At 44.7% G+C, this 14,772-nt stretch overlaps 1 protein-coding gene across 1 annotated transcript in view; it reads right to left on the bottom strand.

Annotated features, from left to right (window-relative positions):
* The window catches only part of ST3GAL1 (ST3 beta-galactoside alpha-2,3-sialyltransferase 1), a 30,794-nt gene extending 20,441 nt beyond the window's left edge, over window positions 1-10,353 (bottom strand). Inside the window, exon 1 of the mRNA XM_065399489.1 lies at window positions 10,051-10,353. Coding sequence (XP_065255561.1) covers window positions 10,051-10,353 — 303 coding nt within the window. The remainder of the gene's footprint in view (window positions 1-10,050) is intronic.
* Between the last annotated feature and the right edge of the window lie 4,419 nt (window positions 10,354-14,772).

The following is a 14,772-nucleotide window of genomic DNA, read 5'->3' as shown; positions in this document are numbered from 1 at the left end:
ACCTGACTGATCCCCTGTAGCCTTAGGCAAAATGTTAAAGGAACAGTAAACCTGAAATCTAGTCAAGTTAAAAGTAGTTTCTGATTCTGCACTTGGCTCTGAATCAATTTTTGCAGTTTTACAGTTACATTTTCTTAAAGCGTTTTAAATGTTTTTCCTCTCTCCGGTTGCTGTGTAACCCACTCGTGCGAAAAGGGAAACCAATAATATATGGGCTCCGTGAAACTGACTATACATGGAACTGTCAAAACAAAAGGCCCTGAAAAATGCCCCGACTAGCTGGTTTCTCTTAATCTATTTCAGATAATAATAATTACACATTTTCATGCAGAAAAGACATTATTAAAATTGATGGTTTCCCTTTAAACTCTCTCCATCTCAATTGGCAAAATACAGATAATCCTGAATTTGCCTCATATGGCTGCTGTCAGGATGAATGTTTGTATAATGTTTTATACATGAAAAGTGCTATATAAGTGTTTATGTTAATTCTATAGCATTAACATAGTGATGTAATTAACAGCTGTGCAAAACACAGTCTCACAAAGCTTTAAATACTGTGCCTGCATTTTCAATTTACTCTTTTCTCCCTCTCTGTTTTTACAAACAGTTAAGTAATTTAAAAAAAGAAATTAATGCAATAACCAATGTTGCTGCAACAAACTCCACACTTCAAATCAAATAATGAAATGCAGAAGTTAATATTTTCCTCCGTCATTTGTATTTGTTAAATATTGACAGAGAGTCTAATCCAGAATCCATTGAATTCACTGGGAGGCAGCATATTCTAAAGCAGTGGTTCCCAACTTTTTTTGTCTGGCGGGCGCCAGACGACGAGCCACGGAGGACCGTGGCGGCGGACGAGCATCCGCCGAAATGCCGCCGATAAGCGGCAACATCAATAGGCATCACCGCCGAAATGCCGCCGACAAGTCGCGTCATCCGGAGGTGTTGCCGCCGAAATGCCGCCAAAAATCGGCGGCATTTCAGCGGCGACACCTCCGGATGACGCGACTTGTCGGCGGCATTTCGGCGGATGCTTGTCCGCCGGCCAGGACGCGGCTGCACTTAGACGCCCCGGCGGGTGCCATGGCGCCCGCGGGCACCGCGTTGGGGACCCCTGTTCTAAAGGATCGAGCACTAGACAGGCAACCATTCCTGTCTCTGCCACTGAACTGCTGTGTACCCTTGGGCAAGACACTTAACCTGGGAGAGGAAGCAGAGGAACCGAGAGGTGTAGTCTGTCTTGTCTCTTCAGACTGTAAACTCTTTCGGGCAGGGACTTTCTCACTCTGTGTTTGCAACGCCTAGTACAAGGAGGCCACTCGACCCGCAAGGCACTATTTTAATACAAATAACAAGTCTTTCTCTATTGGTCAAAATGAGGTTTGGATTGTGTCCAATGGGTTTGGTTCTCAAGATAGAAAGGAAGACACTGTCCCTGTTTGCCCCTCCATGCAGTTGATAGCTTGTTTCTCTCATCAGCAGAAGTTGATGCAATAAAAGATATTACCTCACTCATCTTGGCCCTGCTTAAAGGAGGGAGATTACAAGAAGGCTTCTAAAGATACATATTTATTCAGTATTTCCAGCCCAAGCATTCAGAAACCATGAGTCAGGTCCCCAAATATCCATTAGATGGCCATAAAAATAATGAGATTAAAAAAAGCCAGTACATTGGGGGAGGGGTCCTTTTATTTTGCTTTCTGTTTTTCAAGCCTGTAAATGTTCACATTTGCAAACTTTTCTCTACAACCGTGAGGGTTAGAAACTTAGTTTTCATTTTAGATGTAAGAGGAGTGTTTCACTCAATCACATGACCCTGGGAACTGTGGCATTAAGAAAAACAGGTTTTAGGGTGCCAGATTATTATATTTCAGTCTAAACCCATTGACCTAACATTATTGCTTCCTTGTATTTCGACTGACCGAATACTGCAGAAGTAGCCACAGTCTTTGTCACAGAGCAAATAACATTCTGAGTCAGCTAAGAAAGGGGGAAAACAAAAACGAGATAAACCGAGAACACTGCCTCACACAATATATTGTGCCACGTTTTAAACACACAGAGGTTTACACTTCAGATTAAAAAAGAAAAACAACTAAGACACAAACGATAGCTCAGAAGTTCAACGTCAGAGGGTTGGGCCAAATTCTGCTTTGAGTTACAATGAATGCAGGGCTGGATCTGAGAGCAGAATCTGGGCCGCTACTGTGTGTGTGGGGGGGAGGGTGTTATATAAAAGGATTATTTTGGTCATCTTGCTGAGGTCTAAGCAAGGAAAACGGGGTATGGGATATTCAAGTTCATCACACTTTTTAAAACAAAGACCCAATGGGGTAATTCTTGACATGCCGTCTGCATGGGGAAATGGGTGTAGCCTATCTCCTGTGTAGCTCAAGCAATCATTTACAACCTGCAATTCTTACTCTTTTAGGGTCCAATCCTGACAACAGGTCTTTTGCTACTGACTTCAGTAAGGGCAGGAACCGGTCTATACATAGGAGCAAAGAACATTTCTAGATACTGGGCCAAATCCTGCTGTTGATTTTTCATGGGTGTCTTGGAGCGACTCACTTTTTACAGTGAAGTAGTTGAGAGCATCACCTGGGCCAGGGTATGAAAGTGATGTACAGAGACAAGAACAGTGTTAGAGAGCTTATTCCTTCACTCTCAGAGAGCTTATTCCTTCACTCTTACACTTCCCTGGTCCTTCTTGCATGAACAGAGAGCAACAATACCCGAAGTCCGAAGGTGCAAACAATTCGATGTTTATTGGGGTGAACTTCCAGCAAGCTTAAATCCAAGTTCCTTTTTCCTTATTTTCGAATCCCAACTTACTTCCTGTTTGCCCCTAATTTATATAGTAATATTTTTAGCTATACCTTAACCAATCATTCTACTAAAATTTACCTAACCAATTCTAACATGATTAGCTAACCAATTATATCCCACTACCTTAATTAGTTTACACCCAGCAAAATTAATTATACAGCAGACAGAAACAATCACAGAACCAGACAGAGACCATGAAAATAAACATACAAAACAATACAGAAGTGATGATTTTACAATTACATCTATACAGACATAAGCATTTTCCAGCTGTGTTTAGTGTATGTAGGTATTCAAAATGCTCAGTTAGGGGACGTCTTCACTACCCGCCGGATCGGCAGGTAGCAATTGGTCTATCGGGGATCGACTTACCGCGTCTAGTGAAGACGCGATAAAATCGATCCCTGATGGCTCTACCGTCGACTCCGGAAATCCACCGCGGCAAGAGGCGGTAGCGGAGTCGACGGCGGCGCGGCCGCGGTCAACTTGCCGCCGTCCTCACAGCCAGGTAAGTCGACCTAAAATACGCCACTTCAGCTACGCTATTCACGTAGCTGAAGTTGCGTATCTTAGGTCGACCCCCCGCTGTAGTGTAGACCTAGCCTTAGTAATGTTAATGGATATTATGAGAGATGCTTGGTCAAAACAATGGCCTTCGGTATTAAATCGGGAGGCTAGCCCATATTTATCCACTATTGCAAAAACATACCCATCTACCTGGAAAATAACATCCCCCACCTGTGGGGAAAGTTCTTGTGTAATTGTTACTATGATACCATGGGAAGGAAATGCAAATAAGGTGGTCCCTTTGAACCCTATGGGAGTAACTAGGGAAGGGGGAGCACATTGGGAGCCATTAGGAAATAGGTGTGGGGGGGGTGGAATGGGGTAAACTGGACTGTCATCACATTAAGCAGTTGTATATCCAGAGGAGGAATATGGATGTGCCCCTCTCCTATGACTATGGAGGAGCAGGATCAATGGCCTATTGCAAAAGGGGGGCATTTAGGGGTAATGTATATGGGGTACGGTGTATTCTGTTGGGAATGTATGCAATCCTGCAATATAACACTAGAAGGCAAAATCCTTCCAGTATATGACCAAATTATGAACTTCTATACACTGCCACCTGGACTATGGTGCACCAATGGATCAGTGGACTTAATCGTTGTAAACAATCAAACCAGCACCCACTACCCCATGCCGTACCAAGTAGTTGAACTGGTTTGGACAATACCAAATTTCACTGCGGATATTCAATGAACACACAATATGGACAAAAGTACACAAAGATTACAAGAGCAACTTGCTGCAAGCGCCAACAGTTGGACACACTTACAATACACACTACAGGATGGCGCTGACAAAATTTTAACCCTATCAAAGGAGGAGGAGCAGTGTTTTTGGTGCTGGCCAGAATGTTGGACCACACTGCAGTGGTCAGGACTCTCAGTGTTGCTGTGAATTATCATAGCAGCTGGTTTATTGTTAACTGTATTTGTGTTACGTTGTATATGGAAACAATTAAAGGGGGCACAACCCCCTAGTGAACAGCCACTAATTATAACCTATACGTAATGTAGTAAGCCCTCCCCCTCAGTTTACTAAACAACCCGGACCCAACCTTCTCGGGCCCACTATAATGGGAAGTCTGGAACACTAATTGGAATAGGTGTGGTATGCCCGTACGAGAGAAGGTGCAGGGCACTGTACTACACAAGGGGCAGTGGGACAAATGGAGCATCAACACCTTCCACCTTAATGCCTGGCCCTATCAGGAAATGTGTCGCCATATGTCCTATGCTTTTCCAGGGATATCTGGGCAGGAGGATCCCAAAAGAAAAAAAGAGAAATAAAAAGGGTGGAGTGTTAGGATATAGATATTCAGGCCTGTCTGTAAAGGCCTATACTTTAAGAATTTAGGTGTATTCTTATCACTTAGCTAGTTATAGAGGTATAAAAGAAAGAATCAAAATCACTTTCTGTATGTGTAAGGGCCTTCTCTCACTGTAACAGTCTGAGGCCTGGTTCTTAGGCTAAGGCCTTCGGCTAAGCAGCAAAGGCAGCCATAAACTGGGAAATGTATGGTCACATCCTCACATTCCAAACTAGTCACATGGAAATAAGGTGCTATTGGGCTGTTAGAAATACAATCCTGTTCTAATATTCCTATCACCTCCAGAGAAAGGAAAGAGCTTAGAAGATATAAAAGGAAACTTAGGTTAATAGTTTTCTGTCTGGTAAGAACTCACTTATCAATAAACACAGCTGGAAAACGCTTATGTCTGTGTAGATGTAGTTGTAAAATGTTAGAATATTAGAATATCAGAAAGCCAAACGGCACCTGGTGCCTCACTGTGGATTACAGGGCACTAAATGCTCTGGCCAATTCACCAGCCTCAGTAGTGGCAGCGTACCATGAAATGCTAGCCCGCATTGGACCCCAATTCCTAATTTTCACGGTGTTGGACATAGCGAATGGGTTTTGGTCTCTGCCACTAGCTACCTCGTGTCAGTATAAAACTGCATTCACATGGGAGGGCAGACAATTCTGCTGGACAGTCCTACCCCAGGGATATCGGGACTCCCCTGCAATTTTTCACAGATACATGACACAGGCTCTGGAAGGGGTGGATTCAGCAAGGTGCATACAATATGTACACGACCTGTTGCTAATGTCACAGACAGAGGAGGAAGACAGGGAACTAACCGAGCAGGTCCTGCAAGCTTTGGCTTTGCACCTGTCTCTCGGCCTCAAGTGAAACTGAGGCATTCAGATATTGGCTAACCTGTTCTGAGAACAGTCGTCATTTTAATACGACTGGACAGTCTGATCCAACAACACTTATTGGCCTGAATAATCCTTACAGGCCTAATAAAGGATTATGCATGCGAGTAAGGGTGGCAGGATCAGGCCTTTAGACTCTGAGCTCTTTGGGAGCCAAGACTGTCTTTGTGTCTAGCCCAGTATCAAGCCCTCATCTGTGTTTAACAGGCATACAGTATAGTTCCACAGATAAATAATAGCTTCACTGCAGTCAAAATAGGGTCTACACTACACTGCCAACAAAACAGTTATACGTCAGCCCCTCTGCTGTCACTGTTCCCCTGAAAGCAAGTTTAAGCCACTACTAGCAAGCCACGGTCCCCATAGCAGCTATTGTTTCAATCACAATTACATAGGGTTACCAGGTAGCAACTGTGAAAAAAACGAGACAGGGGGTGGGAGGTAATAGGTGCCTATATAAGAAAAAGTCCCCAAAAATGGGACATCTGGTCACCCTACAGGAAAAAGTCACAAGTGAGTAAGATAGGAAAACCAGTGCCACTAAAATTTGGTGACTGCCTGGATTTGTAATGATCCTTTTAGGGCTGGCCAAGTTTTTACAGTCACTTTCCAGAACAGCATAGATTTGAGGCCCTTGGACATCAGAAAAACCTTTAACATGAGAAGCTTGCTGAGGACCATTTCCTATAGAAAAAGGCAATTATCAGGGCATGCAGGGTTTCCAGGAATAATGCATATATAGACAACAGCCGCAGTTTGATAGCTAAGGGCCAAATTCTGACCTCAGTCAAAGTGAACCATGTTTTAGATGAGATACAAAACAGCATCCTGTCCACGTGTGGCCATTAACAATTCCAGGGTACTTTTTATATGAGAATGGGCATTAGCCATAGTGTCTTAGCCAGGTTCCAGAATGAGCATTGAATTCTGCCTACCTTAACTCCCCTGGAAATTTCTCCAGGCTACAACAGGATTTCGCAAATTCCATCATACGGCAGACCAGCTCTGCCAGCTCCCACTTTAAAGAGCTCATTGGCAGGGTGATAGCTATGTGGAGAGCTCTATGAAGGCCATTCTCCCCAACAGTAGCCAGGGTTTAGTGCTAGGAACAGCATGCCGTTATCAGACAAGCCGGTGAGCCTCCCAAGAAGTGCTGAGTGCCCACAGTTCCTGTTGAGGGCAAGGGAGATGGGAGGAGCTCCAGACTTTGCAGGATTGAGCCCATGATCACCTACCCTGCTAATGCAGTGTTAATAGAAACTCTCCTTCCCACAGACTCACAGAGGAGACTTGAATTACAACACCTATACCTCTGGGAAAAAGTCACCCCTTTCCAACGCAGCCTGCAGGGCCAAGCTGGCTTGTTTACTTCTGTGTGGTCCTGGAGCCTGTCTGTCAGGAGAGCACTTCTGAAGCTCAGAACTAGGGTCCGGTCTAGTGCCATACACAGTACTGGCTAAAGCCTCTCTACGCACAAGGTGATATTCGGATAGAGTTAAAACAGTACAACCCTCCCAGGTGTGGATACAGTTTTAGTTTTAAATGTGCTTATTCCAGTATCACTTATTCCCAGACTCGGGGTTCTGGTAAAACTAATATTGCAAAAAAGGAAAAAATCACACCCTTAATGGACATGGTTGCACCAGTAAAAAACAAGACCAGAAGGCCTAGAGAACTGAACAGGGGTGGAGCCAGATCTTTGGCTCCTCCCTCCTCCCTTTCATGAGAAGTCAGCAATCAGAGTGGCGGGGGGAGAGGAAAGGGGGGTGAGAAGGAAAGGGTTTAATTGCTCAGCTCCTCTTCTTTTCCCCTGCTGTCTCCAGGGCTGCAACATGAGCACAGCTTAAGAGACCAAAAGCAAAAGCACACACAGATCACAGGCAGAAGACATGCAAAGGGAGGGCGACAGTTGTAGGGCAGGCTGCCTCCCATGTGCCCTCTTGTATCCAGGGGTGGCCTTGCCTGCATCCTCCTGCCTCAGTTTCTCCCTTCTAGGGGCTTCTTCAAGAGCCCACTAACCCTTTTGTCCATTCACAGCCCTTCTCAGGCTCTGGTCTATTGAATTAACAAACATCCAGGATAAAATTCTCAAGTCCCTCTGTCTACACCTTTATTTGGCCTAGCCTTATTATGTCACTCCCAGGCCTTTCCTGCCTGTAGCCTCACTCCCTATGCTCCAGACTTCTCTACTGGAGACTACTCGCTCCCCAGCAGCCTCTCTACTCCACTCTAGTATCCCTGGGAATCCCTCCTGGGCGGCTTCCTGTTACTCCTTATAGGAGTCTGAGCTGATCTCTGCTCAGGTCCGCTTCCTTTTGAAGCACTTGGAGGAGAGGAAGGTGATCAGGAACAGTCAACATGGATTCACCAAGGGCAAGTCATGCCTGACCAACCTGATTGCCTTGTATGATGAGATAACTGGCTCTGTGGATATGGGGAAAGCGGTGGATGTGATATATCTTGACTTTAGCAAAGCTTTTGATATGGTCTCCCACAGTATTCTTGCCAGCAAGTTAAAGAAGTATGGATTGGATGAATGGACTATAAGATGGATAGAAAGCTGGCTAGATCATCGGGCTCAACGAGTAGTGATCAATGGCTTGATGTGTAGTTGGCAGCCAGTATCATGGGGCACATGATTTATGAGTAGGGACTGCGGGAACTGGTCTTATTTAGTCTGCAAAAGAGAAGAGTGAGGGGGGATTTGATAGCAGCCTTCAACTACCTGAAGGGGGAGGGTTCCAAAGAGGATGGATCTAGACTGTTCTCAGTGGTGGCAGATGACAGAACAAAGAGCAATGGTCTCAAGTTGCAGTGTGTGTGGGGGTGTAGGTTATATTAGGAAACACTATTTCACTAGGAGGGTGGTGAAGCACTGGAATGGGTTACCTAGGGAGGTGGTGGAATCTCCATCCTTAGAGGTTTTTAAGGCCCGGCTTGACAGAGCCCTGGCTGGGATGATTTAGTTGGGGTAGGTTCTGCTTTGAGCAGGGGGTTGGACTAGATGACCTCCTGAGGTCTCTTCCAACCCTGATATTCTATTCCTTAGTAAATAGGGTGGGCTGAACCCAGAGCAGGCCGCCCTGTTATAATGACACATAAAACCACAGAAAGGAGCATAACTCCCATTGATTTCAATAGGAGTTACGCACCTAAACACCTCTGAGGAGCTGGCTGAAAGGATTTCAGGACTGGAGAATACGAACGAGGCCCAGTGGAAGGGACTGGCTTCATTTCAGAATAGGGATTTCTACTCCATAGCCAAATAACTCTCACAGTCAACGGGAATTTCCTATTGGCTATCAAGCTGGCTAACTGCAATAGCTAATTAGCTTACTCCCAAACTGTTTGAAACCGCCCTCCCAAATCTGAATTCTCCCCATCTGAAAGAAAGGATCTGTGGGAGGGGCCTCCCCACTGCACACAGGATGGCACAATATAAGAGTTTAGGACAGGAAGGGTAGAAGATTTCTGTGTTCAAGTGAAATTGTGGGGAAAACTGATATTCTATACAGAGACAGAATGTAATTAGCACCCACGCTGGAATTTTGCCAGGACACTGGAACTAATAAACATACTTTTGCAGTTTAACAACATAGACCACCTTGGCCCAAACAGCACCACATACTAGGGCCCTGAGTGAGCAAAGCTCTAAAGCACATGCTTAAATAACGTTAGTGTGTTGCTGAATAGGTATGAGATTGTTCCCGGACTTAAAGCACATGCTTAATTTCTTTGCTGAATCAGGGCCTAAGTGTTTCAAAGGCAAGCACAAAAAACTCCATTATGGCCAAATAGGACCCAATCCAATTTCCACTGACATAAATAGGAATCCATCCACTGATTTCAATGGGATCTGGATCAGGCTATCCTGCCACAGAGGAATAATCATAGGGGATGCTTCTTCCTAAATGGCACCTCTCATGAAGTGGATAGTTTAGATCCTGTAATTATATGATCAAATAAAACAATGGTAGTTCTTATTCAGACAGAATTTCTAATTTAAAAAAATTACTGCTATTCTCTCCAACTCAGTAGCTCATGGCAATGAGTCCCACAGGTTAATTCCATTGTATAAAAAGTTTCTCTTTTGAATTAGCCCGGTTTGGTGGGAGAAAGAAGAGGAATAATTTTGTGGTTAAAGCACAGGCCTGGCGTTTGAGAGCTCTGGGTTCCGTGCTGAGCTCTGCCACAGACTGTTATCACCCTGGACAACTCACTGTAGGCTTCAATTCTTTATCTGGAAAATGAGAACAATATTACTAACTTTCTCCCACCCTTTGACTGTCTTCTCTATTTAGACTGTAAGCTCTTTGGGGAGGGACTGTCTCTCACTAGTGGACAGTGCCTAGGCCCAGTTGAGGTCTCTAATTACTACTGAAATACAAACAATAATTACACTACAAATTTTACACACACACACTTACCAGCCACCACTTGTAGCTCTCTTCTGGAATGAAGGTGTTCCGAGTGGTGAGGAAAGGCTGAATAGTCTGATTAAACCTCTCATCGAACCAGAAGGAAAGTCCCAGCTCAGGAACACATGAATTACAGCTGCATGGTCTCTGGGGGTATTTCATTAGTTTTTTTAACTGCATGACAATCTGCTTGGGATCCCAGGTGACCATCCCCGAACTGTGAGTGTAATTCAGCAAGAACGACGTTATCGTGATGACAAACAATAAGGCAAGCGTAAACATTTTCAGATTTTTCTTCTTGATGGCGACCATCTTTCCTTTGGGGTTCCTTCGTCAGGCTGTCAGCCCGTGACTCAGTGACTGTGGTAAGGCAAAGACAAAGGTTGTCGCAGGTTCACAGGGTTTTTTTCTGATCAGGTGTTTAGGCCAAACAAAGCAATTCAGTTATCTTCACTGGCAAGGGGAGAGCCTTCATTTTACCCTTGGTGATTTAAAGAAGAAAAATTGGATTGTCCTTTCCCCCCCCTTTTAAAAATGATCCCAAATCTCGCTCTTCAACTCGCCTGGAAGCTGGTAATTTCTCTCACTGAGCATTTAATCAAAACTGATAACGATGATTTCCTTTCCCCATTCAGGAAGATTGAGGTAATTAATATCAGTGTCTGAGACTAGGTTTCCTGCATGGGCGTAAAACTTGAATGACAGGAGCTAGATAAAAGAAGATTGCTTTTTCCTTAAAATTATTTAATTAATGTGACCATTAAGATCATCCTGTGGCCTCGGTCCCAGGTGATACAGGCGCCTTGATGCTCATTTAAGTCATAGAGAATCACTTGCCATCTGCAGAAACACAAAAGGAAGAAAGAAAAAAAAACAGTCAGAGATGTTTGAGTTCCTTCCAGCTCAGTTTCTGTTTTACTTTCCCTGCCCCCTGGCTTCAGATCATCTCAAGAACCACAGTAATAAAGTCAGCTTCTGTCGCAGGACTTGCACTCTGAGAAGTTTCACAGCAGCCTCTCCAGAGGGAGGACTCAGGGGCCTATAGAAATCAAATCACTGTCTATTGATTTAACGGTTATGGAGCTAAGGCCCTTTTAAATTACCCTTTGCAGACACCACACGGAATCAGCTCATCTCCTTAGATTGATCTTGATACCTGCCAGTTACACAGAGTATTTATAACTAAGAATAACTAAACAAGAAAGCAGAGGGCAAAAGGGAGGGGGAGAGACACACAAACACATACAACCGCACCCACAAGCTAGTGGACCATATGTTTACAGAGCCCCAAGAAGCAACAGGTCCTAAGCCCTCAGAAAGGGAAGGGAAATCAGGCCAGAAGCTCGCTCTGTTCTAGATACGCCTTTGAAAGGATTAAGGAGCTTTGGAGGGGCATTTCTTCCTACTTCTACTATCAATGCCAGAGAAGAGGATAGGGCCAGCCCCAACCTAAAATGTTTTCATGGGATGTTGGGTGTCCCCCAGGGCAAGACCCCAAGCTTTTCCTTGCTTTGCTCTTTGCCACACGCAGAAATCAACAGGAGTTAGGTGCCTAAATACCTCTGAGGATATGGGCTCCAAAGACTAAGGCCTGGTCTACATTTAAAGCTTATACTGGCACACCTGTGGTAGTCAGAGGTGTGGTTGGAATTTTGAATTGTTTGGGGGCTGGAAAGTGCCATTGTTTAAATAAAAAGCAACAAAGAGTCCTGTGGCACCTTATAGACTAACAGACATATATTGGAGCATAAGCTTTCGTTGGTGAATACCCACTTCGTCAGACGCATGTGGTGGAAATTTCCAGAGGCAGGTATAAATATGCAGGCCAGAATCAGTCTGGAGATAACGAGGTCAGTTCAATCAGGGAGGATGAGGCCCTCTTCTAGCAGTTGAGGTGTGAAAACCAAGGGAGGAGAAACTGCTTTTGTAGTTGGCTAGTCATTCACAGTCTTTGTTTAATCCTTATTCCTGCCTCTGGAAATTTCCACCACGAGTCTGACAAAGTGGGCATTCACCCACGAAAGCTTATGCTCCAATACGTCTGTTAGTCTATAAGGTGCCACGGGACTCTTTGTTGCTTTTTACAGATCCAGACTAACACGGCTACCTCTCTTATTGTTTAAATAATGCATCCTGTACATTTTTGGGGGGTGGGGGGGGGGGAAGGAAGGGGGAATCAAAAGCAACCTCATTGAAATTTTTGATCTAATGAAAAGTCCCCCCCCCAACCCTTCAAAAGGAAAACAATACTTCAAAAGTTCATTGTTTTTGTTAAGCTAGTTTTTCATTTTTCAATCAGCTCTATTATTACACAGCTCGAAGTATTACACTTACTGGGGGACTCAGTGATATTTCAGATCACAAGAAAATAGGAGGGGTGCTGATGGTAGGGAAGGATGGTGATGCAGCTAGAGCATAGGGCTGGCAGTCAGGGCTATTCCTGGCTCTCCTACAGGCTTCCCGTCTCTGTCTCAGGGAAGTACCCAGGGTCAACATGCTTTGAAAAGTAACCCCTGATTTTGAGCATCTCAATCTGAGACAACATACGCCTGCTTTTCCAAGTAACTTCAAATGAGACTGAGTACTCAGCACCTCTGAACATCTGGCCCAAACCCAGACACCTAAAATTGGCAGCCACTTTTGAAAATCTCATGCCTCAGTTCTCTCATTTGTGTAACAGGGATAATAATACCGACAGACTTCAAAAGGGAGTTGTGCAGCTCAATTAATTACTCTTTGCAAAGTGCTTTGTGTGCCATGTATGGTTGGGGCTGAACAAATAAACTTACAGGGTTTCAGAGACTGAAAAGTGTTCCCAAAGTTCACTGGCAAGTACAAGGGTACATGAGTTTGCCTGTTGCAAGGGGAGAAGTGTAAGGACAAGTGTTCTCCTTCACTGTAACAGAACAGTTCAGAGGCTACAGGCATTTTACAGAATCATACTCCACAACAAATGCGTTTGCTAGTGAATACGGTGTGGCTTTTGCTCTCGGTCTCCCACTCTATGTCCTAGCAGCTGAAGGGGATTGGAGGGCTTGAGGAGGAAACCTACAGTATTACATCAAATGTTCACAGTCCCAGAGCATGTACCCTAGACACACACTAGAGCCCAATGCACACTAGGGTGGGGGAATCGATCTAAGATACGCAACTTCAGCTACGTGAATAGCGTAGCTGAAGTCGAAGTATCTTAGATCGACTTACCTGGGGTCCACATGGTGCGGGATCAACGGCCGCGGCTCCCCCGTCGACTCCGCTACCGCCACTCGCTCCGGTGGAGTTCCGGAGTCGACGGGGAGCGCGTTCGGGGATCAATATATCGTGTCTTAACGAGACGTGATATATCAATCCCTGATAAATCGATCGCTACCCGCCGATACGGCGGGTAGTGAAGACGTACCTTAGGAGAGTCAGCACTTTCTCCCTGTTAAGAGATGAGTTGAGCAAGCATGTTTGGATCTAGAGTTGCTATTGGGCTTGTCTACATAGGATGCTCAGAAAAAATAATCTGAATTAACTAAAGATATTAATTTAAAGTGAATTAGTTAAAGCACATTAAACCCATGGGGATGCTCTTATTCATAACTAAATAATCCACTTAAAATTTAAACTTTTAGTTAATTCAGATTCACATTCCTGAGGTTTGATCCATACTTAAAAGTTATATTGGCATAGCTATGCTGGTTAGGGGTGTGAAAAAACCACACCTGTGACTGACATAGGTATGCTGACAAACTCCCAGCGTACATGAAGCTATGTCAACAGAAAAGGGTTTCTGTCAACAGAACTAACAAAACTCAGGGAGCTGGTGTTCCTACACTGACAGAAAAATGCCTTCTGTTTGTGTTGGCTTGGTCTACCGAAGGGGTCTATGTTGACACAGCTATGCCAACATAACCATGCCGACATAGGCTCTGCAGTGAAGCCATACTCTGAGTGTCTGCATATAAACAAGCCCTTAGGAGACTGGGTTCCTGGCTAATCCAGGAGAAGGGTGAGCTGATTCAGAAATCTCACAGCTGGCCTGGAGAGGAAGGATGGTCTTCTGGTTAATAAGATCATAGTTCAATTGCTAACTTACTGTATGACTTTGGGCAAGTCACTAAGGGTATGACTACACTGCAATGTAAGCCATGGGTTAATAGAATTCAAGTTGCAGACTCTGGGTTTGTTGACCTAGATCACGAGTGTCTACACACATTTGTAACTCCAGGTTAGGAATTGTTGAATCCTGGGTCCCAACCTGGGGTGCCAGCGTCTACACTGCATTATGCGGGCCCAAGTCCAACCACCCTCTCAAAATGTGGCCGCTCTAGCCCTTTGTTCATGGTGCAGTGTCGGAAAACTTGACTGTCCAACAAACTTGACTGTCCAGAGGACGAAGGAAGTTGCCCTTTGGAATTGTGGGATACTTTCGGCAGACTCCCAGAGCATGAGTCTAATGGGGCTATGTCTACACTGCAAAGCAATAGAGCTTGAACCCTGGGTCCCAGCTTGATTCAGGCTTGGACCATCCACTTCTGTGGGGTCCTGGGACCCTGGGTCTAAGCCCTGGTTTAGCATGATTTGTATGTAGACAGAAGGGGAGTTAGGCCTGAGCCTCAGTTCAAATCCTGGGTTTACATTTCAGTGTAGATATACCCTTAATCTCTCCGAGTTTCATCTGCAAAATGGGAACAATACAAGTACTTCTTTTGTCTAGTTAGACTAAGAGTTGTATAATGGGGAAGC

This window comes from Emys orbicularis, chromosome 2 (assembly GCF_028017835.1).
Source record: "Emys orbicularis isolate rEmyOrb1 chromosome 2, rEmyOrb1.hap1, whole genome shotgun sequence".
NCBI classification, from domain to species: Eukaryota; Metazoa; Chordata; order Testudines; family Emydidae; genus Emys; species Emys orbicularis.
This window is presented reverse-complemented; position numbering and strand designations above follow the sequence as displayed.